This window comes from Borostomias antarcticus (genome assembly GCF_949987555.1).
Source record: "Borostomias antarcticus genome assembly, chromosome: 19".
Classification (NCBI taxonomy): domain Eukaryota; kingdom Metazoa; phylum Chordata; class Actinopteri; order Stomiiformes; family Stomiidae; genus Borostomias; species Borostomias antarcticus.
Window position 1 is genome coordinate 2570346 of NC_140252.1, and position 27453 is coordinate 2597798.

The 27453-nt window shown below is 44.4% G+C and overlaps 1 protein-coding gene across 2 annotated transcripts; it reads left to right on the forward strand.

Moving 5' to 3' along the window:
• The first annotated feature begins 579 nt into the window (after nucleotides 1-579).
• Nucleotides 580-27453, forward strand: ncoa7b (nuclear receptor coactivator 7b). 2 transcript variants are annotated; one of them, XM_084453770.1, is made up of 17 exons: nucleotides 580-792; nucleotides 1737-1853; nucleotides 6443-6627; nucleotides 8324-8394; nucleotides 8625-8732; nucleotides 9267-9368; nucleotides 9922-10041; nucleotides 10228-10412; nucleotides 11833-11987; nucleotides 13695-14339; nucleotides 18139-18310; nucleotides 18542-18689; nucleotides 22683-22808; nucleotides 23042-23194; nucleotides 23388-23483; nucleotides 23606-23679; nucleotides 25466-27453. In XM_084453770.1, exons 2-17 carry the CDS (start codon nucleotides 1816-1818, stop codon nucleotides 25599-25601), a joined length of 2514 nt encoding a protein of 837 aa, XP_084309896.1. In that variant the 5' UTR covers nucleotides 580-792; nucleotides 1737-1815; the 3' UTR covers nucleotides 25602-27453. The 2 variants fall into 2 exon arrangements, with proteins under 2 accessions (XP_084309896.1, XP_084309897.1); XM_084453771.1 differs by lacking the exon at nucleotides 580-792 and adding an exon at nucleotides 981-1099.

Genomic DNA, 27453 nt, shown 5'->3' on the forward strand with positions numbered 1-27453 from the left:
TGTGGTATACTTTCCTGTCCATGATGCCATCAATTTTTACTAAGTCACCTGTTCCTGAGGCTGAAATGGCACCCCACACCATAATACTACCCCCTCCATGTTTAACTGTTGGCAACAGATACTCATTTTTATACTGTTTGGCTTGAGTTGCAGAAGGCATGGGATAACATTGGTGTTGATGTTCTCAGGAAATATATTGATACTATGCCAAAGAGATGTGCTGCTGTAATGGCTGCAAAAGGTGGACATACCAAATATTAAAGTTAAAAGTGGATAAAAACAGTAGGACGCACCTCATCTGATATTTGTTGTTCTCAGAGCAACCATCTGCATGTTTCATGAACATAATTTTGGCCACCACTGTATATATATATATATATATATATATAGTCTGTCTCACTGTCTGCCACCCACACACCCATCTCTCTCTCTCTCTCTCTCTCTCTCTCTCATACACACGCACACACACACACACACACACACACACACACTTGTACAGTAGGTGGCAGTATGCACCTTGGAGTTGTGCGATCCGCCAGTAAACCAAGAGAAGAAGAAAACACAAACAGTGGTGGGCGCTGAAGGATGCGTTAGGTGTTTTCGGATAGCTAGCAGGGCTCTCTTCGATCAAATGTATATGCTACTATACCAAGTAAGCACATAGCCAGCTAATTCAGTTAATTTACTTTAGCCTAGTCAGTGCACTGGAGATAGACGTTAGACTGACTCATCCCTCAAAAAACTCTTCACTGCCCGTTCGTGCATGGCAACCAATCGATGATGTAAATGAAGGTGGGTTACGTGAACGTTAAATCATTTTGGGGTCGTCTAGCTAGCTAAATCCATCATTTGAAATGGATAAGGTTTCGCTTGTCTTACACTGAAGTTAGTTGATATCTTGCTCAGCTCTTAGTGATAGCTTGCTCACGTTACCCCCCCTGAAGCTACACTCCCCATTATGCAGTTGCGTTGCGTCTTTAGTCATTTCCTCGAAACGTCACTAGCGCATAAACTATCTAGTTAATATCAAATATAGAATTCAAACTCTAACCAGACTAATGGGGGTTTCTATACTAGCTGGTCTACCTCTCCATGGGAGGTAGGTAGCTTGCTTTTGATCAAAACATGTATCTAGCTGACTAGTCTAGCCACGCCACGCTATGTAGCTAGGCTAGCTGATACCGTAGCTATTGCAGTTGCCTGATTGCAACCAGCTGTTAGCTAGCTAGTGCTAGCTATGCTACCCATTTCCTTTGACTGCCTTGCTGCTGTTTTACTGACATGTTCACCTCACATTTGAATGAATCCACGTCTAAAGTAAAGACAGCTACTGAGTTTTCTTGGACTCTAACGTTAGTCGTTGTGTGTTTGAAATCTGTCAACCAGGGGTGCGACACGACAACCGTCCAGTCTTATTTTGTATGGTGTACAACAACAACATTTTGCACATCACCAGTTCTCCACCAACTAGAATGAAGGCTATGAGCGTACGCAAATAAGGAGAATAGGAAAGGGAATACTTTTTGAGCTGAAGGATGCCACCGGCAGTCTTTTACAAATCATTCGTTATGCTGTCAATGTCCTGCATCATGTTAAGTGATGACCTGTTATTTCAACCACCACTCAATTCTTTCCAATAGTCTTTCGTACTGGGCTTGTTTGCTTGCGTGATACTGTTGTGTCTACAACCAACTCAGACACTTTACCAGCTACTGTAACCCCCCTCCCTTCAATAGGAAGGGCAAGAGCACTGAGAGGGAAAAGGAGCAGGGATCTTCACCACATCTCTGCATGCAAGGTTAACACACTACACCGATGGAGAAGAGAGAGAGGAAGCCAGGCTATTTCGCCAGGTAAGAGTCAAAGTCAACTTTATTTATATAGCACTGTTCATACAAATAAATGTAGCACACAGTGCTGTACAGAATAAATAAAAACGCTTAAAATACTAGATATAAATATGAAAATAAAACAGGTCAGATCATATATGGTAAAAAAAAAAAAATAGTAAAACAATTTTAAGTGAGTACAATTATTTTTTTATTTTTTATTATAACGGTTAAAACTAGCCTACATGATAAATGCAAGAATAAAAAGGTATGTCTTAAGAGGTTTCGTGTCTGTATGTCTGAGTGTTGCTACTACAGTATAGACTAATACAAGCTGTGCTTTTAAGGGACAGTATTAGCTTCGATAACTGTGTAAGGCTATCAATGGAAGTGAGCAACCAGCATTTGAGATGTGTGTGTGTGTGTGTGTGTTTGTTGGATGATGCATGAAGTGTGTTTTGTGTGCATGCTTGTTAGTTTGCAGAGCACATCAAACACTTGTTTGTGAGACTGAGAGAGCTGAAGGACATGTATTTTGTCAATTACACTTTCTGACTGTTCTGTTGCAATGTTTAGCACAGTGTGATTGGTAGGACTCATTTACAATGTATTCATTCACACCCTCTGAACTAAATTCAGTGGTGTTAGCCTATGTACTAGTGAATAGTAACCAACAGTCATCTGTCCCCACACTATACTGGGTTCACCTGGTACTTGCATGCAGTGGCACATCAGAGCTACATTACATTACATTACAGTCATTAAGCAGATGCTTTTATCCAAAGCGACTAACAATAATTGCATTTATCGTAGGAAAAGCCAATGTTCTACTACTTGGCAGAACTCATAAGTGCATCTTCTTTCTAAAACAAGTGACTAAGAGCATAATCTAGTGCTGAAGGCAAAGTGCAAGAATAGCAATCTAAAATGCAGTGCAATATAATACAATGAAATACAATAAGTGCTTAGGAGGGAGGATTGTTGTAGTACTTCTTAAAGAGATGAGTTTTGAGCCTGCAATGAAAGATGGGCAGCGACTCTGCTGTGCTGACATCAGTGGGCAGTTACGAGGTAGCAGAGCGTAGCGGTCGGGAGGGGGTGTAGGGTTTGACCATGGCCTGGAGGTAGGAGGGGGCTGTTCCTTTCATTGCCCTGTAGCCTAGTGCCAGAGTTTTAAACGGGATGCGAGCCGCTACAGGGAGCCAGTGTAGGGAACGGAGGAGGGAAGTTGTGTGGGAGAACTTGGGGTGGTTGAACACCAGGCGAGCAGCAACTTTCTGGACAAGTTCCAGCGGTTTAATGGCTGACACTGGGGCCCCAGCGAGGAGGGAGTTGCAGTAGTCCAGGTGGGAGATGACCAGGGACTGGATGAGCAGGTGGGAGATGACCAGGGACTGGATGAGCACCTGCGCCGTTTCATCAGCGAATCCTCCTGAAGTTGTAGAGCATGAATCTGCAGGAGAGTGTGACGGATGTGACATGTACGGAAAATGAAAAGCTCACACACGCCAGGCCAACTTGGAAGCTGTTCACATTCATATTGTATTTCTGCCTTATGGTGAAAGTGGATACTGATGCTTCTTTAGAGACCCCCTCACTCCCCCAACACAGGTCTATACATGCACACACAGCCTGCTGCACACACACACAGCCTGCACACACATCGCCTGCTGCACACACACATAGCCTGCATGTGCACACACAGCCTGCATGTGCACACACAGCCTGCATGTACACACACATACCCTGCTGCACACACACAGCCTGCATGTACACACACATACCCTGCTGCACACACACAGCCTGCATGTACACACACATACCCTGCTGCACACACACAGCCTGCTGCACACACACAGCCTGCATGTACACACACATACCCTGCTGCACACACACAGCCTGCATGTACACACACATACCCTGCTGCACACACACAGCCTGCATGTACACACACATACCCTGCTGCACACACACAGCCTGCTGCACACACAGGAAAAGGACCTCTTATCTCTCTTGGACACACACAGCCACAGTTAGCAAGTCCAGTTCTCCCTTGCTTACGTTCAACACATTCCCTCTCTTCCATAGAGCAAAGGTCATTCAGAAATGCGCGCACACACACACACACACACACACTCACTCACTCACTCACACACACACACACACACACTCACTCACTCACTCACTCACTCACTCACTCACTCACTCACTCACTCACTCACACACACACACTCACTCACTGTGACTGGATTGTTATGTCACAAGATTCTGAAAGGTTTGCTCCCTATCAATATAATATTGCCTATAGTTCTTACATAGGAAAGTTCTTACACAGAAGGACTTTTCTCGTTTGCCTACAGCATGAACAGGGCTATTCCTAGCACTGTCATGGACAAAAGAGCCACGCGTCTGTTACCGGGTTAAGGAGGTTGCTGGGAAAGTAAAGTGCTGTTTATGTTGTGCATTCTCGCTGGCTGATCTGTGAAGGGAAAAGAAACACGGGACAGATTTGTCCTCGTCTCAGAGAAAGGAGAAAAAAACAACACAGAGAGAGAGAGAGAGGTAGAAACGGGGCATGCAGAGGGAGAGACCAAAGAAAATCTCTGCATTCCACCCTCGGAAATGTCCCTGAGTGAGACAGGATTGTTGTTTGGAATGCAGTGGCGGAATCCTGAAACGTTTACCAGATGTTTCTCTGACTGGCTGCCTGCGTTGGTAATGAGATGGAGGGAGGCCAGGACCGTGCTGACTCACTTGTCTGGGTCTGTCTGCAGCCCCTATCGATCCTCTGGCCACTGATGTTCCATTAGGGCTATAACACACTCTCCCCCTCGCTGTGCCTCACTGTCTAACGAGCCTCTCCACTTTCATGAATGTATCCGTCTAACACTACCTTCCCTGCCACTCTGACATCTAATCTTCTTTCCTTTCTCGAGCTCTGTGGGCCTATGGCCTCCTTTTTGTACACTGGTAGCCAGCTTGATTTGGTCCCATAGCCTTATTTCTGTGTCCACTGAGATCCGAAGGAGCCATGTTGACTGTTGTCCACCCTCTGGTAATGATGAACGCTGGCTGAACCCCGGCTACTGGAGACGCCATGACAGTAGCATCCACCTGACCTATCAATGATTATTCAGGTCAAAAGAACAAGTCAAGGTTTATTTGTCGTCACTTTATACCACATCATACAGGTACAGTGAGCAGTGAAATGTTTTTTCCTTCAGCTACCAGATTGTGCAACACTAAGTAAAGTAAAGGAAAAGAAGAAATGCAATAAGAAATACAAAAAATGTTGACCGACAATAAGAACACGTAGCTCAGGAGGTAGAGCGGCAGGCTGGGGATCGCAAGGTCCCCATTTTGGTCCCAGCTCCCGGCACTGCCGACTTGTCCTTGAGCAGGACACCGAACCCCGAAATCGCTCACGTGTAGCACGGTGGCGCAGTACCCTGTACTGTCGTCTCACAGCAAGAAGGTCTCCGGGTTTCCGAGTTTGCATGTTCTCCCCATGTTTGCAAGGGTTTCCTCCCAAAAGAACAAACCAAGCAAAACATGCAGAAGAACAGGTTGCTAGGGCTGTCTGTCCCTGGTGAACAGGTTGCTAGGGCTGTCTGTCCCTGGTGAAGACGGACAGGAGCACTTGGTTGGTCCCCGGGCGCGGCTGATGCACGCTGCCTACGGTCTGCTCCCAGCTGCCCGTGGGGGAAGGGTGTCGGGATGGGTTCAGAGCAGGGAGAGGTTTCATCAGTAGACGCTTCTGTCATTATGTGTGTGTGTTTCGGTGTTGCCGCCTACCACCGTGTGATGTGTGTGTCTTCACTGTGTGATGAATAAAGATGTTTGTTGTTTTTGTTACAACAGAGATACAAGGCCTTCAGGTTAAACTATACTGTTTTTTTAACCACAGTAATATGTACAACAGTGCAATAATGCTATAATGCTGTCTAGGGGATGAGATAATGCTATAATGCTGTCTAGGGGATGAGATAATGCTATAATGCTGAATAGGGGATGAGATAATGATATAATGCTGAGTAGGGGATGAGATAATGCTATAATGCTGAATAGGGGATGAGATAATGCTATAATGCTGAATAGGGGATGAGATAATGCTATAATGCTGAGTAGGGGATGAGATAATGCTATAATGCTGAATAGGGGATGAGATAATGCTATAATGCTGAGTAGGGGATGAGATAATGCTATAATGCTGAGTAGGGGATGAGATAATGCTATAATGCTGAATAGGGGATGAGGCGAGTAGACAGCAGAGGAAGTGAGAAACCCTGAGAGAATCAGAATCAGATTTATTTTAGCCAGGTACTGTAGATTTTTACTCAGGCTACTAGGAATTTGTTCTGGTCAGTTGGTGCATAACACTGATGGTTAGACAACCTTAGACAGGCTGCAGGGACTAGACAGGACAGTGCTAAATGTATATCAGCGGGAGAGAGAGATGGGGAGTGTCGTTATGGCATGGACACGTTTGACTGAAGACTGGCGTGGTGATTTATTGACGGTTTTCCACTTTAAACCTGTGTATATCTCCATGCAGTGGCCCCATTTTGAGTGGAAGTCAACAAAACCAACCTCCTCATTTTCTGTCCCATCAGGCTGAAGAGGCGGAGAGAGCTCAAGCAGAGCCAATCGGAGAGGATTGTAACTGAGCAGAACCAATCAGATTCGTCTTTGGAGACACCCATCATCTCCTGTCCAGATGCCCCTGCTTCTTATCCCAATGAGACTTCCTCAGAAGCAAACCTACAGAGGATCAAACCAACCCCTCCAGAAGGCTCAGGTGAGGCCTGTGCTATTAAACCCTGTGTAACTGCTACTGAACGGTTCAGCCCGAAGGTTTACAGAGGGATGAAGACGTCTAAATATTAGCCTGAGATCATTTATGTGGACTTTTAAGTTAAATCACTACATGTAGGTAGTAGTGGCCCATCTTGTGAAAATCTCTATTGTAAACTTTACAATTGACAAACATTGTACAGAAAACAAGAACACATACGCGGCTCTGCTAATTTGCAGCAGAGGACACATTTGGGGCCTAATGGTCGTTATGATCTTCATGTTTATAAAGAAAGTTATACAACTTGTTCCGCAGTTCTAGACCACTGCGGTTCTAGACAGAATATGATGATTAGGCAAGTTTTAAGACCACAGGTTTGACATCCTCGGCTATCGCAGCTGCACATTCCTGAGGGCAGATGAAAGTGCAGCCTTAACTTAATTCAGCCCACCAGACAATAATAATAAGCACTCAAGATAAGTAAGCCTATTACTCACGGTGACTCGGTATCTCTTAGAATCAGTGTAAAATCCAATTTCCTTTTCCTGTGTATGTGTGTTTGTGGGTGTACGTGTGCGCACGTGTGTGTGCGGCTACTGGATTTATTTTATTTTTTTTTATTTTTTTTAAATCTCCAGTGCATTTAGAAATGATTCAGACCCCTTCACTTTTTACCTCCTCCCCAATGAGAGCGCAGTGCAATAGGTAATGTTTTTGGTGGCGTGTGTGTGTGCCTGTGTTTGTCGGTTAGCAGAGTTATGCAAAAACTACTGGAGCGAAATGGTATGAGCTAACTACTAGCTACTTCAGTTTATTTAATCTAACACTTAAAAGCCACATCCACCATGTGTGAATTATTCTGTACAAAGATTTCAGTGAATAAGTGGCCTGAGTAACAGATGTTCCTCTGTGCTGATGTACAGTCCGTCCATGTACAGTATACACACACACACAAACACACACACACACACACACAAAGCTGGAGTGTACTTAGTCATCCCTTCAGGGGCACAGCTCAGTGGCCTTGTGGATAGTGTCCACCCTGAGATTGGGAGGTTGGGGGTTCGATCCCCGGCCAAGTCATAACAAAACCTATAAAAAATGGTATCCAATGCCTCCCTGCTTGGCACTCAGCATTAAGGGTTGGATTGGGGGTGAGTCCCTCTGACGTACTAGCGTCGTGTCCAGGGGGTGGACTTGTACATCAAGCTGCCTCACGCTAAGGAATCAGGAGAAAGGCTCCTGCCCTGTGGGCCACTAGGCACATTGGTTCTCAAGGCTACTTACTTACCTTCCTCACTCAGGGGTGCAGAGGGACTGGGGCTGGTATGGGAAGGAGTGGGAGGGGGGTTCTGATATTTACAACCTCTTGTTATTGGCAAGAAAAGTGCTGACCATGACTGTGTCATTTGGAGTTCACTTTGTTATGCTGTGTGTGTGTGTGTGTGTGTGTGTGTGTGTGTGTGTGTGTGTGTGTGTGTGTGTGTGTGTGTGAGAGTGAGAGGAAGGGATGAGAGAGATATGGAGAAACAGAGGAAGAGAGTGAGCACATTCCATGCTGACACTGGTATAACTCCTCTTTAGACAGAATCCATGTCTCTGAGTGAGACTGAGCAATTCAACTTCTCTCAGACTCAAGAAATATTGACAGTGTCTCTCTCTCTCTCTCTCTCTCTCTCTCTCTCTCTCTCTCTCTCAGATGACGTATGCAACACTAAAAGCCAGGCAAAGAGGGAGAAGCGGATACCCCCGGGGACAGTAGAGTACATGGTGAGTAACGTCCCAAAGCTCTCTCTCTCACCCTCTCTCTAGAATTCCCAGAACCCCACACAGGGCTCTGACTCCCTGATAATATCTCACCAGAGTTATGTTAACCAACATCAGATATAAGAGACACACTGTTCTGTATTTTCACACTGCGTTATACTTTGGATAAATCGACCTCTTGGCTGGTATCAAAGGTATTTAATCTTATAAGATATACATATGATGCTATACAGGTGGGGCCCCAAGACACGCTGTACAGCATTGCACTTAACTTCAACATCACCCCGAACAAGCTGGTCCAGATCAACCGCCTGTTCTCCCGCAGCGTCTATCCTGGACAGGTGCGTCGTCCGTCAGTATCGCCCCCCTAAAGTGAAAATCACTGGCTCAGATATTCATAGTATCTCTCAGCTCTCTGATCAATATACCATCAACCTTGCCAGACGAATACTGGACGATCCTTCCCATCCACTCTTCTCAGAGTTCCCCCTACTCCCCTCTGGACGCAGGTTTAGAACGCCCAAAACAAGGACAAAACCAGCCAGCACTTCTTTTGTGCCGAGAAGCATTAAATTGTTGAACAGCTGTTGATGCCGGTTGCAGTGATGATGATGTTGATGCGATGATGTTGGTGAGGATGGTGATGACAGATGATGGTGGTTGGTGACATTGTGGTGTTGGTGATGGGCGTACATTTTAATGTTTTCTGTATGCTTGATGTGTGCTAAACAAATTCCCCTCTGGGGCAATAAAGGTTTCAATTCAATTCTATTCCGGCCTCATGCTGTCAGCCATGACACACGACCCTGTGACTGGCTACTGAAGCATGCACCTGTGACCGGCCTCTGTAACATACCTGCCTATCGCCCTCGCAGAAGCTCTTTGTTCCTGATGTGGGCCAATCAGAAGCTGACTCTCAGTCACAGGGTTCACGGGATCCTGCCATGACCGACGGGCAGTCAGAGAAAGAGTCACATGTAAGTCATATGCGTCTAAAAATAAAAAAGAAGCAAAAAGCAAAGGTGGTTAGCGTTGGACATGAAACTCGCCTGGATATAAGAGACAGAGCGATCTCTAATGAATCTCCTAATGTTGTACAGGATGGACAGAGCGATCTCTAATGAATCTCCTAATGTTGTACAGGATGGACAGAGCGATCTCTAATGAATCTCCTAATGTTGTACAGGATGGACAGAGCGATCTCTAGTGAATCTCCTAATGTTATAAAGGATGGACAGAGCGATCTCTAATGAATCTCTTAATGTTGTACAGGATGGACAGAGCGATCTCTAATGAATCTCCTAATGTTATAAAGGATGGACAGAGCGATCTCTAATGAATCTCTTAATGTTGTACAGGATGGACAGAGCGATCTCTAATGAATCTCTTAATGTTGTACAGGATGGACAGAGCGATCTCTAATGAATCTCTTAATGTTGTACAGGATGGACAGAGCGATCTCTAGTGAATCTCTTAATGTTGTACAGGATGGACAGAGCGATCTCTAGTGAATCTCTTAATGTTGTACAGGATGGGGACTCCAGGTTGACCAGACCGATCTGCCGTGAGCTGTCTCCCCCCTCTGAGGACGAGAGTCCCGCTACAGTCAAGTTCATCAAAATGAGCTGCAAGTACTTCACAGACGGAATGGTGAGTAGAAGCCACAGTACCTGACGAGAGGCATATCTTTTGTAGACTGGCGCCAAAAGACGTGGCCTTTCAAGCTAAAAGTTCAATCAAACTATTGTTCAGTCATGTGATTGCGGTTGGGTTTTGTTGTATGACATGCATTCGTGAAAGAGTGAGTTTGAACTCGGGCGTTGTTTTGTCTGGCAGGGCGTGGTGGGAGGGGTGATGATCGTCACGCCCAACAACATCATGTTTGACCCCCACAAGTCGGACCCCCTGGTGATCGAGCATGGCTGTGAGGAGTACGGCCTTATCTGCCCTATGGAGGAGGTGGTGTCTGTGGCCCTCTACGACGACGTCTCCCGCATGAGGCTCAAGGACGAGCTGCCGTCGTAAGGGCCCTGTCCTCCCCACCCCAGAGTCATCTCTCTCTCAAACCTGCCCTCTGCTCCAGACTCCTTTCTGCCCTCTTTCTTCTTGCTGTCATCTTTTCTGCCCTCCCTGGCCTGCTGATGTTTCTATCAACGCTGTACCTTCCCTGCTGGATATTCCTGCCCATCTCTGCTCTGCTCTCTTCTATATTCCTTCCTCATGGGTCTTCTTGCTTTCTTTGAGGAAATGTCCCGAGATCCAACTGTTTTTGGTTTCTCTTTCTAGACTGTCAAGAGAAGAAGGATTTACATGTGTTCCGCATTCATTATTTTTATTTATCAAAGTGTTTTTTGTTTTATTTTGTTTTTAATCTTCATATTGCTCCTTTTTTAGGGGTCCTACCCCCTAGGAACCCTGTTGTAATTGCTAGTTAGGAGGCCAAGCACCGCTGGTGTGATGTTTTGTAACATAACGAGCTCATTCCTTGTTCTTCTAACCACACTTCTCATTACATGGATATGGGAAAAATGTCTTTATACAGCCCTGAGTCTAGTCCAGCTCTCTCTCTCTCTCTCTCTCTCACACACACACACACACACACACACACACACACACACACACACACACAGAACCACTCTCCCTTGCTCCCTTTCTCAATCATTGCCAGCTCCTCACGTGAACGTGCACCTTCAGCCAGAAACAAACAAATGATCCATTTGATCATCTAAAAAAATAACTTGTTTTCTTGTAGTACCTTTCTAAAATGAGCAGTGGTGAAAGTCACAATATTCTGTTATTATCAGAGAGTTGATAGGCAGACAGATTGTTTGTTTTTCTATTGCACTGTATTAGGGTCTGTTAAAATGTGGTATGGCTTTGCGACAGCGGCACAAACAATAATACCACTTGGAAAAGCTAGGGAGGGAAACAGGGGGAAGGTTGTCTGTATAAGCTTTAGTATATATGTATAATGCTATTAGTATTGGCCAATTTGTCAGTAAGAAAATAATAATAATCGTAACGGACATACCAATTCATGATCAGTGCACCCTGTGCAGTACATTAGCCTACCTCAGGGACCTCTCTCTCTCTCTCTCTCTCTCTCTCTCTCTCTCTCTTTCTCGGAAGAGAAAGTAGTTATTAGTTATAGTAGTACTAGCAATGGTAGTGGTATTTATAGTAGTTTAGACATTTTTATGTTAATACTTATTTATAGTGGTTAGTAGTTGGACTAATTGGCCTGGTATTTACCAGCTTGGGCATGTTGGTAGGACCCCGTCCCATGACATTTTTTGTTGACATTTTCAATATTTAGCAATTTACATTCCATTGTTGTTGTTTTTTTTACTTTGTGTTAATTTATACTTCCTTTGCATTTCCTTTGTTTCCTTTCATTTTTCTCTGTCCTCTTTGCGGTGTGCGGTGTCCTCGTCTCCATAGAGACCTATCCCAGGATCTGTGTCCTCTCTACAGGCCCGGGGAGTGGGAGGAGCTACCCTCGGAGAGGGACCTCAACCCTTTCAGCCGCTACGAGGCGCTGGACCCCAAAAGGCCCATCGTGCTGGATGACATTCACCCTGCCCACTCATCCACTAGTAGGACTACACACATATTTATTCTAATAGTCTTTTCATTAAGACCTCATACTAAAGAAGTCCAGGGAGAGTGTAATCGGACAATATATCAGGGTTCCCAGGCGTCCTGGGAAATAGATAACTGATTTCCAGTCATGGAAAACACATGGAAAATGAGAGAAAAGTCAAATGTCCTGGAAAATCGTGTGTTGCCTGGAAAATTATTTCAATTTCTCCAATTATCCTCTAGCTGAGAAGGATTTACAAGGCTGTATATCAGAGCTCCCCAAGACGGATAACACTGAAAAGATCAGTCTGGGCTAAGTTATGTTCAGGAACATTCAAGTGGTAGTTTATTTTTAATAACAAATGTAAATAATACTCAAAAAAGGCGGTGACTATTCTTGCGGTGTCGTTTTGTATTGATTCTGTGTCGTGGCACGTCGTCGTCGTAAGAATAGCACGTCTCTTCTTTTGGCCGCCGTCTATTAACCATCAATTTCAAGCATTTTAGCCATAAATAGTTGTGTTAGGGTAGTCTGAATCACCCGTTAGGGTAGTCTGAATCACCCGTTAGGGTAGTCTGAATCACTGGTTAGGGTAGTCTGGAACACCTGTTAGGGTAGTCTGAATCACTGGTTAGGGTAGTCTGAATCACTGGTTAGGGTAGTCTGGACCACTGGTTAGGGTAGTCTGGATCACTGGTTAGGGTAGTCTGGATCACCGGTTAGGGTAGTCTGGACCACTGGTTAGGGTAGTCTGGATCACCTGTTAGGGTAGTCTGAATCACTGGTTAGGGTAGTCTGGAACACCTGTTAGGGTAGTCTGGAACACCTGTTAGGCTGGTCTGGAACACCTGTTAGGGTAGTCTGAATCACTGGTTAGGGTAGTCTGAATCACTGGTTAGGGTAGTCTGGAACACCTGTTAGGGTAGTCTGAATCACTGGTTAGGGTAGTCTGAATCACTGGTTAGGGTAGTCTGAATCACTGGTTAGGGTAGTCTGGATCACCTGTTAGGGTAGTCTGGACCACTGGTTAGGGTAGTCTGGAACACCTGTTAGGGTAGTCTGAATCACTGGTTAGGGTAGTCTGAATCACTGGTTAGGGTAGTCTGGAACACCTGTTAGGGTAGTCTGAATCACTGGTTAGGGTAGTCTGAATCACTGGTTAGGGTAGTCTGGAACACCTGTTAGGGTAGTCTGGACCACTGGTTAGGGTAGTCTGGATCACTGGTTAGGGTAGTCTGGAACACCTGTTAGGGTAGTCTGGAACACCTGTTAGGGTAGTCTGGAACACCTGTTAGGGTAGTCTGGAACACCTGTTAGGGTAGTCTGAATCACCTGTTAGGGTAGTCTGGAACACCTGTTAGGGTAGTCTGGAACACCTGTTAGGGTAGTCTGGATCACCTGTTAGGGTAGTCTGGAACACCTGTTAGGGTAGTCTGGAACACCTGTTAGGGTAGTCTGGATCACCTGTTAGGGTAGTCTGGAACACCTGTTAGGGTAGTCTGGAACACCTGTTAGGGTAGTCTGGAACACCTGTTAGGGTAGTCTGAATCACCTGTTAGGGTAGTCTGGAACACCTGTTAGGGTAGTCTGGAACACCTGTTAGGATAGTCTGAAACATGAAAGCATGTTTTTACATTTTGAAGGAGTTGGGCAAAGCCTGAAATTGATAGAAATGTATACTGTCAGGCAAAACGTCACTAACACGCGATTGTTCTCCCAGTCATCGAGACGGCAGAGCGTGAGGGGACAGAGAAGTCTTCCTCGGACGGGGGTTTCACTGAGCTGGAGCTGCCTGTGAACGGGACCACAGAAGACCTGAAGAGTGGGACCAAACTACACAACGGTTCTGCAGGCCAGGACCAACAGAGGGAGCTCTCAGACAGTCCACCAGAACAGATGGACACTCTCCAGGCAGATCGCCCCTTGGAGAAAAGGGAGGAGGAGGAGGATGAAGGACTGGTTCAGAGCATCTCCACCGAGGGCACCACAGACTCACATGCGTCGTCAGCGGCTGATGATAACCATGTGCGTGCTGGGATACTGGAGGAGAAGTCGGCTAACGTTAGCTTAGCTGCAGCCAAAGCTAAAGATATGGAAACCACAGAGACTGAGGCCTTAGTGAACGGCGTTAGCGATGGTATTGCTGACTCCATACATTCAATAGTGGACCAAAGCGGGAAGTTGACTTTGAGTGAGACTGCTAAGGCGTCTGGGAAATGTAGTCCTCAGGGAGCAATCCCTGCAAGGGAGCTTGATAAAAGACCAGCAGGAGATGAGGGTGTGAGTGAGGAGGAGAAGAGGAAGAGGAGCTCTGATGCAGAGGCCAAGTCCTGGCTGCTAGAGCGGATACACGCGCCCATCGAAGGTGAGCGCACAAAAAACAACTCAAAACATTTACAGTTTAGACTATTCCTTCAATGTGGTTGATGCTATGTTATACTGTATGATATTTTTTAGATTTGAGAGTACATTAAAACTGTAAAGTGATGTACAGTGTCACCTGGGGCTGTGGATAGTTAGGATTTGAGTATTTAAAAGGTTCAGTATGCGGTTTGTGATTTCCTGTTGGACCATTTAGAAATACATTTGCAACCGACAAAATCCCAGCCCCTCCCTTCAAGCCTCCCTCAAAGCCACTCCTCCAAACTGGGTGCAAACAAATGACTCTGAGCAGGTTGACAGGCAGGTAAGCCATCCAATCATTTGAGTGGACAACTCAATCAATCAATCAAAGCTTTATTTGTATAGCGCATTTCACACCCAGAGGCAACACAATGCGCTTTACAGAGAACAAGGGAGGTGGGCATACGACCCACTCTCTACATATTCCAGAGGGAAGCAAAAAAACAGTAATCACCCAGGGGCCAGATAAGTGAGCTGTAAAAAATTCTTCCCTGACCCCTCTCAACAAGGCGATCGAACAAGCTCCTGGAGTATGTTTGTCTACCGGCTAAGAACATTTATGAAGCAATACATTACATTCAATTACATTTCAGAGTAAGAGAGGCTAAAAAAGCATCATAGGAGAGACATGGCAAATACTGGTGTGTGTTTGCTATGGCCCAGGCCTAAAGCCGGAAGTGGGCTGGTGTATGTCTGTGTGTACGTGTGTGTTAACTAAATGCTACGACATCCACAGCAGACACAGGGGTATCTATCGGACTCCGGGAGGTCTGCTGGTGACAGTGGGGCATCCACTGGACCTGGTTAGAAGATAGGAGGGAGAGAGAGAGGCACTAGGGAGAGGGAAGGCAGAACAAGGTTAGTAGCACACAGAGCCATAAAAGCAACACAGATATTAAAATAGGCAACATGGAGCAAGCTCCTGGAATATATTTGTCTAACGGCTAAGAACATTTATAGAGCAATAAATTACATTAAATTACATTTTCAGAGCAAGAAAGGCTAAGAGCATCAGGTCCAGGCCTAAGCCGGATGTGGATTGATGTGTGTCTGTGTGTACGTGTGTGTGTGTGTTAACTAAATACTACGACATCCACAGCTGACACGGGGGTATCTATCGGACTCAGGGTGGTCTGCGGGCGACAGTGGGGCATCCACTGGACCTGGTTAGAAGGTAGGAGGGAGAGAGAGAGGCACTAGGGGAGGCAGAAAGCGGTTAGTAGCACACTGAGCCATTGAAGCAACACAGCTGTCAGAACAGTACAAGCCTGTTTCAGGGTAACAAGCTTCTGTACACAACTTGATATACATACAGTGCATAGCAGGATATACACCAATGTATACAGAGGATTCACAGGTAGGTTTGGGGCTGCCTTTCTGTGTCTCAAGGTCCTAGCTAGTGATTGTAGGCTAGGTCGAAAAGGTACGTCTTGAGATCTCGCTTGAAGACCTCCGTTTTTTTGGCCCTTCTTAGGCACTCCGGCAGGGTGTTCCAGAGGTTGGGGGCATAGAAACTAAAAGCTGCCTCTCCGTGTTTCTTGGTCCTGGCTTTTGGAACTGTTAAGAGTTCAGTACCTGAGGATCTGAGTGGTCTGTTGGGCATGTACCTAACAAGCATGTCTAAAATGTATTCTGGTGCGTGACTGTGGAGAGATTTATAGACTAGTAATAGTATTTTAAAGTCTATTCTAGAGTTGACAGGTAACCAGTGTAGTGATTTTAAGGCTGGTGTGATGTGTGCCCTTCATCTAGTCTTGGTGAGGACTCGTGCTGCAGCATTCTGTATCATTTGTAGCTTAGAGATTGCTTTCTTTGGTAGGCCTGATAGTAGAGCATTGCAGTAGTCCAGCCTGCTTGTGATGAAAGCATGCAATAGTCTTTCGGTGTCAGCCTGAGAGAGAAAGGGTTGCACCTTGGCAATGTTCCTTAGGTGGTAAAAAGATGTCTTTGTAATATTCTTGATCGTGGTATTCGTGGTTTTTGAAATTAAGATCCGAGTCAAGTATGACACCTAGGTTTTTAGCCTGGCATTTGGTGTCAATTTCCAGAGTTTTTAAGTGTGCAGATAGTTTCTCTCTTTCAGCTTTTTCTCTAATGATCAGTACTTCTGTTTTGTCCTGGTTTAGTTGGAGGAAATTATGTGACATCCATACATTTATATCCGTAATACACTTGACAAGGCAGTCAACCAAGCTGTAGTTACTGGGTGTTACAGAAATATAGAGTTGGGTGGTGTTGCACGGTGTATCGATACTAGAAAAGTACCGCGATACTCTGTCGTCAAAAACGGTACAATAACCAAATTTAAAGTATCGATACTTTAAGAAAGACAGTGTTTTAATAAGAGCCGTATTGATTTGCGTTCATGCGACAGTGAAGCCGTGTTTGTTTGTAGGCTAATAGCGCTCTGCTTCTCTCTCCCAAGATCCCACAGGTGTGTGTGTGTGTGTGTGTGTGTGTGTGTGTGTGTGTGTGTGTGTGTGTGTGTGTGTGTGTGTGTGTGTGTGTGTGTGTGTGTGTGTGTGTGTGTGTGTGTGTGTGTGTGTGTGTGTGTGTGCGCGTGCAACCGAAGGATATTTAGCTTACCTTATGTTTGAATGTATGAATGCACAATACATTTATTGCACCAGATGATAGCTAGAGAAGCTAATTTTCATCCGTAGCATGAGACTTTTAGCTAGCATAGCTGCAGCCTGGCTGCAAGCCTAGCTCTCTGCCTAGCGCACGTGTGACAAAAAAAAATCAATACCTGCTCCGACCTCCTAGAGCGAGAGAACTGTTAACCGTGAGACAATTATCTCTTCTGATAATTTGAAATAGCAAAAATGCTTCAATAGGCCTGGGTTAATTGATAATAATAATACGCTTTTCAAATTCTTCTGATTATCTCACAGTTTGCAACAACATAGCCATAATTTATTGATTTCTCCCCACACAGACAAACAAACAGATGCCAGCACAATCCCAAACCACCCAGTCGAGGCAGCCTTCCTTTCCAGCTGTGTTTGAAAGCTACAGGAAATATAATAAAGACTCAAAAGATGCAAAAAGACTGAACAGAGCACTATAAAAGCCAACAATTTAAAGTTCCATGTTCTGTGATCTATTATTCCATTACTTTTCCTTATGTTTTAGATTTTCGCCGTGGTATCGTTTCGGTATCGGTATAGAAATATTTTGGGCAGGTATCGTATCGAAGTCATAATTTTGGTATCATGACAACACTAGAGTTGGGTATCATCTGCGTAGCTATGGTAGCTAATGTTGTGCCTCCCGATGACACTGCCAAGGGGCAGCATGTACAGGCTGAAGAGTAGGGGTCCTAGGATCGATCCTTGGGGCACCCCACAGGTCATAGGGATCTTTCCTGAGCTATGGTCACCGAGGGCAACGAAGAAATCACGACCGGTTAGATAGGTCCTAAGCCAATTAAGGAATGGACCGGAGAGGCCAACGCATTTCTCCAGTCTTTTGATGAGGATTGCATGATCTATAGTATCAAAGGCTGCACTCAGGTCCAGGAGGAACTCAAAATTATTTGACACACTTATTAAAGTCCTGCTTCTTCCACAGATTACAGATTTATTTAATTTTAGTGTCAGAGCACTTTATTGATTGATTGCTGTTGGGAATTGCAAAAAGTATAACAAAAATGCTTCCGAGCCAAACCGCATACTGCACCTTGAAGTGTCACAAAATATTGAATGTTGGCTGAAATATTCTTCCTCTTTTGCATGCATTCCATCCCTCTGTCCGTGCAGACATGCTGCTCTCGTCGGAGGAGAAGAGTAAGACCCCTCCCATGTTTCTCTGCTTCAAAGTGGGCAAGCCCATGAGGAAGTCCTTTGCCATTGGTCTGACCTCCAGCCCTGCCCACTCCTACGGGGGCCAGGGGAAGCAGCCGGAGTACTGGTTCGCTGTCCCACAAGAGAGGTGAGCGGTTAACCAATGAGAAGATAGCAGTCACACGCAGGGCATCCCACAAATGTAAAATTGTATAGGGCTGACTGTGTAATGAATTGACGTTGGGACGATGAATTTTGCAAAGAAAATGTAGAGAACCAAAGATCTGACGTGAGAGGAGAGGGTTGCTGTTGTCTCCATACACGTGTTAAAGGGACAGTGCGTGTGTGTGTGTCTGTGTGTGTGTGTGTGTGTCCTCAGGGTGGACCACCTGTATGCGTTCTTCGTTCAGTGGTCTCCTGACGTGTACGGTAAGGAGGCGCGGGAGCAGGGCTTCGTGGTGGTGGAGAAGGACGAGCTCAACATGATCGACAACTTCTTCAGTGACCCTGGGCCCCGGAGCTGGGAGGTGAGCTTTCTGCAAACTCGCTACAAAAAGAGTTTCATGTTATACCACAGTGTCAGCCATTATACTGAATGACAGTAGCATTGTTATGCCACATTTTCACTAGTTTACAAAATGTAATCATGCAATTCATATTTGCTTGTTGTATAAACATTATAATATTGTCATTTTAAACCATTTTACGGTATTTCAAGGCGCATTATCTGTATAGGCCTACTGTAGCTAGATTACCACCATTGTCTGATAAGGAGAGGGCTGCACAGCAGATGCAGATCCTGTTTCCAGTGAGGAAAGACTAGCTAGCCAGAAGAAAAGAAAGGTACTGTTTCACTTGAATGCCAACATGTCCATTTAGAACTGTCCACAAACATAGCTACATAGCTACCAACATCTGAAGACATCTAAAAATGGTGGTTACATTACTTATGTAGCTAGCTACAGTATATCACCAAGCTAACATTAGCTGCTACTAGCGGCTATAGTTACAGTAGATAGCAAGATAACATTAGCTTGGTAATAGCTAGCTCCTATACATAACTATTGCAACCACAGTTTTTAGTCTGTCTTCTGATGTTAGCTATGCATTCAAAGTGTCAAATAAAGCTACCTTGAAACCCCTGTATGAATACTGAATATTAGCATACTGAATACTGTCATTTTGAACTGGTAGGCTATTTCAAGGCACATTATCTTGTGGATAATGGAATCTAAGGTAGCCTGCACATAAACATCCGATCCTGTTTGTTTTTTAGAGACAATAGCTGCAACTAATAATATGTCATAGGGTCGTTTTTATTGCTGAATGAATCACATTTAATCAATATTTGTGGGAAGTAGTGATATGTGTCATTCAGGGTAACAAAATATTGTCATACAGTACAACGCCAGTATTTTATATTAAAATCCAAATCTTGTTTTGTTGACTTGGAGAGACAAAAACAAATCTCAAAGGATGAAGTGAAATATATTTCTATAGATGCTGAAGGTTTTTGTAAAACAACAATTATTGAGTTGCACCCATGATGACACATCAAAAATGTAGTATTCAAAATAAAATGTAATTTGTTCTGGGTGGTTATATTTCTGCCAGTCTACGCAGGCATATATAAACTTGTGATTATGAAAAATGGGCATGAAATCACATTTTTCCCAAAAAAAAACAGTTAAAGGCCGTTTCAGACGAGGAGCGATATCCGCGCATTGTAATTCATTTTCAATGAGAGAGGCGAGCGGACAATTTGGGAGCTGCGGACAATCTGGGGCGGAGCGGCAAGCGGGCGCGACCCCGTGAAATTATTTTCGTGCACACGCCCGCCCGCGACAAGAGCTGAATTGTAGTCAGCTTTCCCCGCTGCGCGCAGGACGCGTGCGTCCCCCGCTGATCCGAGCGAGAACGCAGGCGGAATATCGCTCCCCGTCTGAAACGGCCTTTATACTGAATGACATTTTACGAGGGACCATTCATATGAATCAAAATAAAAACAAGTACTGTATACATGTAAACATGTCCCCCATCCATTATGCATGTTCCTTTGTGGTATCAAGCCCCCTGCCTCTCACTAGGCGTTTATATACAGAGATCCCACTATATTGCCCTAAAGAAGACCCCTCAATTTTTGTTTCAGTCTTTGTTGTTTATAATGAACCAAAGAAAGACAGCGTAATGTGTGATTTTATATCACATGCCGGCAGTCTGGAATCGAGAGGCATGACCCTTAAAGGAAAATGCTCGTTTTTGACAACCTGGACCTTATTTACGACATATTATAAGAAGTTTGACTCACCCAGATCACTTTTGTGTTGTTCGGAGGCCTGTAGAAGAAATTTAAAATCCAGCGCGAGCCAGTATATCCATGTAATGGCGGCGCACGGGGCATAGGGAATGCAGCTTCTCAAAATCCATTTTCGGCCGCTAAACGGTTGTTTTCATCAATCACATTGCATGAATCGACAGTTGATATTCCTCTACGCGAGCCATTCTTTCGGTTTTCAAATACGTGGTCTGTAGCCACTGTAATATGATCTTTACAAGCCTCTCCCCCACTTGCTCCAGCACGCATGCGCACAGGCCAGCGCGCAGCCTGCTATTCTCCGGCTCACATTCTCTGCGCTACGATCGTAGTTGGTGCCGAGAATATTGTCGTCGTCATTCGTCAGCAACAATCCGATCGTAGCGCAGAGAATGTGAGGGAGAATAGCCAGTGTAAAGATCATATTACAGTGGCTACAGACCACGTATTTGAAAACCGAAAGAATGGCTCGCGTTTCGTAAGGTTGTGACAAGAGCCGTTGTTATGGAAACGGTAAACGGTCCCCGCTCGTTGCTTTGGTGTGAATAGTTCCGTTTTAGAATGTTGCAAAGCACAGTTTTGGGTTACTGTTGCAGGTGGTTGCAAGTTGCAACCAGTCTCGTTGCGAATCTTGTATGTGAACTGGGCTTTAGACGCAACATTTTCTAGTTGTTAAACAAGTCCATGCACCTGTATGGTCAAAGGTCCTACAGTATAATGAATGTTGAAATACAGACATATCTATTGCTACTAATGTCATATCATGTGGATCAATGATTGACCAAAGTAAACTCTCTACAAACCATGGTAGAGTGAATAAGAGTACAATAACGTCTCCATCTAGTGGGCAAACAAGTCCATGCACCTGTATGGTCCAAGGTCCTGTAATGAATGTTGCAATACAGACATATCTAGCTCTACTAAACACCTCAAGCTGTACTCTCTGTGAATGTAGAAAGTAGATGGTTTCCCAATTAAACTTGTCTGAGACTATACTGAGACACCAAGCATAGTTTTTGATATAAAAATCTAAATGTATTTGTCAATAAAAAAATGCATTGGAAAGGCGCCCCTTTTGTGGTGGGTTCTGGTACTACGGGGGGGACTGACAGACTCACTCACTGACGGACGGACGGACGGACATATGACGTGACACGGGCCAAACTTAAGTCCCCCCTCCCCTTCGGCTGTCACTGGGTGGGGGACAATGAATTATGGGCTTTATTCTTGAATATAACTTACATAAGGGCATAGGTCACACTAATGAACATAAAAATCCTTTTAGGGAAGTGTAATATCAGTTACATTTTTTTGTTACTTTGAAAACCTTGACCCATATATATACATACATATAGGTAATAATAAAATATACAGTGATGTGGATTAAAATATTTTTTCTCATATATATTAATATATATGCTGTGTGTGTGTATATATAAGGGATGCACCGATCGCAAAATTCTGGGCCAATGATTAAAATAACAATCCGGCCGATGTTTATTTTATTTTAATTCCCCCTTTTGTGCCAGGGAAACAAAGAAATGTATTACTCACTTGGTCATTGCTCTCCCTTAATCTTTATCCTTTGAGACTCAGCAATTCTTTACGAAAATAACATCAATCATGAAATGTAATTCTAAATTATTTACTGCAATGTTTGGCAGTTGAGACTGTTGAGAACCTCTGCAGTTTGGATTGTGTTTTTCAAACATGTAAGCAAACAGGAAAAAAATGTCAAAAGTCTTCTCTTCTCTTTGCTGTCACCTAATGTTTATCCCTCGAGAGTTGAGACACCAACAAAAATCAGCAATTCTTCACAAAAATAACAAATTGTGCATCTAAATGATTTACTGTCTGCCATATTTTGTAATATAACTTGTTTTATGAAACAAAATGTTTGAAACTTCCTGTGTGGTTGAAGGACATAATGAACTAATAATCAACAACTGGCTATAAACAACGTTTGTTTGGCGAAATACATCAAAAATTCACCTGCAATAATGATGGAACACGCGGCCTATTTTCTTTCCGTCTTTTTTCATCCATGTTGTCTCCTGATGTTCACACTCAGTCAGTTGTACTGCCAGACTGGTCTGTCTGGACTAGCCCTCTGCTGTGTAAAGCTGTGGTGAGTGTTGTGTTGTGGCTGTGTGGTGCCATGTTCTGGCTGTTGGACACACATGTGACAACGCGTCCGTCCCCACAGATCATCAACATCAACGAGGCCAAACGGAGGCAGAGCTTCGGCAGCTACGAGGGGGAGGAGCCTGGGGATCAGCTGCCCATTCTGACTGACCCGAGCGCCCTGCTGCAGGACACACACATTGAGAAGGTAAACACACACATACACACACACCTACATCTACACCGACGCATACACACACATACGCACACATACCTACAGACACACACATACACCTACATCTTCATAGTTTATTCCTGTGGAATTGTTCTCTCCTCATTTTTCCTTACATGAGAAATGTGACATTATGGCATCTTATACACAACCAACAGCACACAAGCATACACACTGTGCAGACTAATGAGGAAGTGTGTGTGCTCCAGCTGGCGTGCCGCCTGCCAGCGAGGGTGCAGGGCTACCCCTGGAGACTGGCCTACAGCACCGGGGAACACGGGACCAGCCTCAAGACTCTGTACAGGAGCCTGGCAGAGGTGGACAGCCCTGTACTTCTGGTCATCAAAGACATGGACAGCCAGGTACACACACACACACACACACACACCAAACATACAAACTATCATATGTAGTAAAGACTTGCTATAAGCTGCAGCAAATCCAGATCTGTGGCTGATTATTTGCAGGACAAAGAAAGGGTGTGAGTCATTATACTGGACTCTGATTGATTACCAATTCTCTCTCTCTCTCTCTCTCTCTCTCTCTCTCTCTCAGGTGTTTGGGGCGTTCTCCACACATCCCTTCAGAGTGAGTGAGCACTGCTATGGCACAGGAGAGACGTTCCTCTACAGCTTCTGCCCTGAGATCAAGGTCTGAGTCAATAACACTCCTTCCATCCGTCTGCTCAGTCCTCACATGATCCCCGCTGTGTGACCGGGCTTGGACCTTACATTGCAACAATGCATATATACTCTCTTCCTCTCTGTCCTCAGATGTTCCGCTGGACTGGGGAGAACTCCTACTTTGTGAAAGGCAACATTGATTCTCTTCAGCTGGGAGGAGGGGGGTGAGTGGAGCTAACTAGCAAGTTTACAGTTGACAGTAAGCCATTTTGAGAACACGTACTATACAAGTTACAATGTAATGGTGACTGTAAGCTTGGACTCTTGTAGACATAATTCAGGGCTCACTGACTTATGTATTCTCTTAAAGCATACATTAAGGCTAAATAAAAAACACATACAGTACACTCAGCCCTGTTATGATTACCTGCAGAGCAGCACATATCAGCAAAGTGTCAGAAAATAAGCTCCCAGAAACAAGAAGCCTCTTCTCCGATGCACAAACTCATTTTCAGCTAAAGTGCAGTCAGAAGTTTCCCAAAACCGTAGTGTTCAACCATTACAGCTCTCTTTTATACTCTAAATGAGAACACCCTTTATGCAAATACCTTGCCATGTATATGCCTAAAAGGTTATGACCCTCCTTAAACAGAGCTTTTATGGTTACCTCCTGAGCAAATAGCCCAGATTAAAGGAGTAGTAAAGGGAAAATCATGTTTAGCCCTGTTTTAAGGCTACTTATGATCATATACAATGGTTCAGATCAAAAAGTTGACAAAACTAGCACTTTTGAGAAAGTCTGATAATTGCTCTACCACCGTTTTGGTCATACAATGGATGTGGGTGGGCACCGTGAAAAATAATTTTTGATCTGAACCATTATATATGATCATAAGTAACCTTAAAACAGGGCTAAACATGATTTTCCCTTTACTACTCCTTTAAGCAGGGCCCATTTTGGTTCTGGTCATGAACTGCAATAGTATGACAATTTCACACAAATGAAAATTCTAACTCGGCACACTAGGTCCAGACAGAGGCAGGGCGGTTGTGGGCAGCGTGGGGTAGAACTACTGATGAAGCGGAGCAGGTGTGGTACTTCTGGAGCAGGTGTGGTACTTCTGAAAGAACACAGCAAGCTGTAGCAGGGAAAGCAGAGCTTTGAGAACTGCTGGTTTTGTGTAATGGAGGATCAATGATAAAGGAGAAAAAAAGACCATCCATCATAGGGTGCAGGATGCAGAAGACCTCGATGCAAAGCCCCTTCTCTCTCACTTTTTGAAATTCACATTCCAGCTTTTATGCCTCCGCCAGATAGCCTGGCCGGAGGCATTATGGTTTCGGGTTGTCCGTCCGTCCGTCCGATGTTATATAATATCTCGGGAACACATTGATGGAATTTCTTCCCCTTTGGTAGAAATGTTCATTGGCACTCAATGATGAACTGCTTAGATCGTGGGGGTCAAAGGTGAAAGTTCAAGGTCACTGTGACCTCACAAAAGGTGTTTTTGGCCTGCTGAACACGATATCTCAAGAACGGCTTGACGGAATTTGTACATATTTGGCCAAAATGTCCAGTTGGACTTAATTAGATTAATTGGATTAGATTTTGGTATTCAAATGTCAAAGGTCAAGGTCACCATGATATCACAAAAGGCACTTTTGAACGCAAATGCTAGCTAGCTAACGATAATGCTAATGCTTGCTAGCTAACGCTAATGCTAACACTAGCTAGCTAACGATAATTCTAACACTATAGCTAGCATGTGTTAGCATTAGCATTATAGTTAGCGTTAACTAGCTAGCGTTAGGGTTAGGTTAGCAGTCAGTTAGGGTTAGGGTTAATTAGGTTAGGTTGCATTTTTGGGCGGAGGCATTTAGCCGCTACACGGTTTTTCTAGTTGAGTAATGTGGACTGAAGGCAAAGCAGCTGGACTGGAAAAAGATGAGACATCTCAAACCAAAACTATACCTCCCATACACTCTCCCTCCCTCTCTCTGTCTCCATAGGGGTCAGTTAGGGCTGTGGCTGGATGCTGACCTGTACCACGGCTCCACCTCCACCTGCGCCACCTTCAACAACCAGCCCCTCTCCTCCCAGAAGGACTTCACCATCCACAGCCTGGAGGTCTGGGCCTTTGAGTAACCTGTACCCACCGATTACCTAACACCCCCCCCCCCCCCCCCCAGTACAACCCCACCCAGCACCACCTACTGTAGCTCCAAATACCATTCCCCCATTGAATATGGCGACCCAAGCTATGATGTCCAGTTTACATGCTAACTGACCTATACGCATACCTGGAGGTTTTGGTGTGTTGTGGTTAAAGTGTGTTGGAGTCCTATGGTTCTCAATGGTCTCTCGTGGTTCTAGGAAAGTGTTGATAGACCTGGTCGATTTGTGGTTGTTGTTGTCCTGTGATTCATGGATTAAAAGACAAACTGGGGGTTCGAGGTGGGGTTTCCCCAGGCGGTTTGACTTGGTTATGGTAGAGCTGGTTTCTTCCAAATGGAGGTTGAGGTAACAGCGTTGGTTCCTCTCACTGCATTGGCTGCCTTATACCTCCCACGCCACCTACAGCTATCCCAGCATGCAGCCTGCCTAGCCGCTATACATGCCCTACAGACCCTGACGTCAATTACTACTGTTGGTCTTGTGACGGATAGGAAATATTGCTGGCTAAATGAACGAATGACTGAACTAGAAACAAGTGGTCCAATAATGTTAGGTGACGACATGTACAGATGTTCTTGGAAGGACCGTCATAGTCGGGAGGAAACATTATATTCAGGAGCAATATGCGTTTTCCATCACATGAAAAAGGTGTAGAGGGGAGGAAGTTTAAGGCGCACATCTTAAGACTCGTCTCTCTACTTAAACACATATCCACCACAAACACCCTTCAAATGAAGAAAGAAAATACATTGTTTACCAAGAGAAGACTTGTACCATCTCCTTCTGATGAGTCCTAAACTTACTGAATAAGAATGTTCCATTGCATTTCTGTATGAACAGACCATTCCATGTCCTACCTCCCTTCAATCCAAAACGACTGCTATTTAAAAGGGAAAGTAAAGGGGGTGGATTGTGATATGTTTTCTTTTACATTTTATCAGTTTTTCGCTCATTATATTTGTATAAATATTTTATTTTATTTTTATGTTTTACAGTCCTTTTTAAAGAGAATCCACGACTATAAAATGGTATCACATGTAATTTTTTGAATGTCATGTTTTCTGTGTTTTGATTGGTTAGTGGGAAGTTGTGTTTAAGGGAAGTTGTGTTATCTGCCATGCAAGGCGGATGTGCAGTAGGAGAGAAAGTGTAAAGTGTCTGAATAACCTTTCTTGTTTTGTTGATCTGATCTGAGAGAGGGTTTTATCGTGTGTTTGTCAGGAAGAGAGAAGTGTAGGTTAGTACAGTACATTTCATTAAGCTCTTTCAAAACATCCTGCTTTGTGAAATCAACTGCAAGCATTTCTTTGTGTTAAAACCTTTCACCGTTCACTGTCTTTTCTATAACATTACATACAGCTGTTCCTTGTCCAAAGTGTTGTGTTATTCACAAACGGACCATTTATATTTGTTCTAGGACGTAAAAGTGGTGTGTTTTCTCGTATGTTCCATCAGTGCATTCCTCCGGGATGTCACTCCTGTGACATTTGCTTCTATTATTTATTTATTGGCCAAGATCGATAAGAGAAAGAGTTTCACTCCCCTTCCTGTGTGAGTGACAAAGGGTTCTGACAGCTTACTGCATGGATCCACATAATGCTGAAGCTATTCCACACCCAGGTATGGTGCCCCACTCTGCATAGCCACTATATTGCCAGGTGCAGGGTTTGCTTTAGCTGTTGTGTGTCCTATAGATGTGTTGTTCTCACTGTGAATGTCCTCAGTGTTATTCCCTGTGAACTAGAAAGTGTATGCCATACTGTATGTGATATCTCCAATGATATTTATTGTATTATCCACATTTAAAATGAAATAAATACAA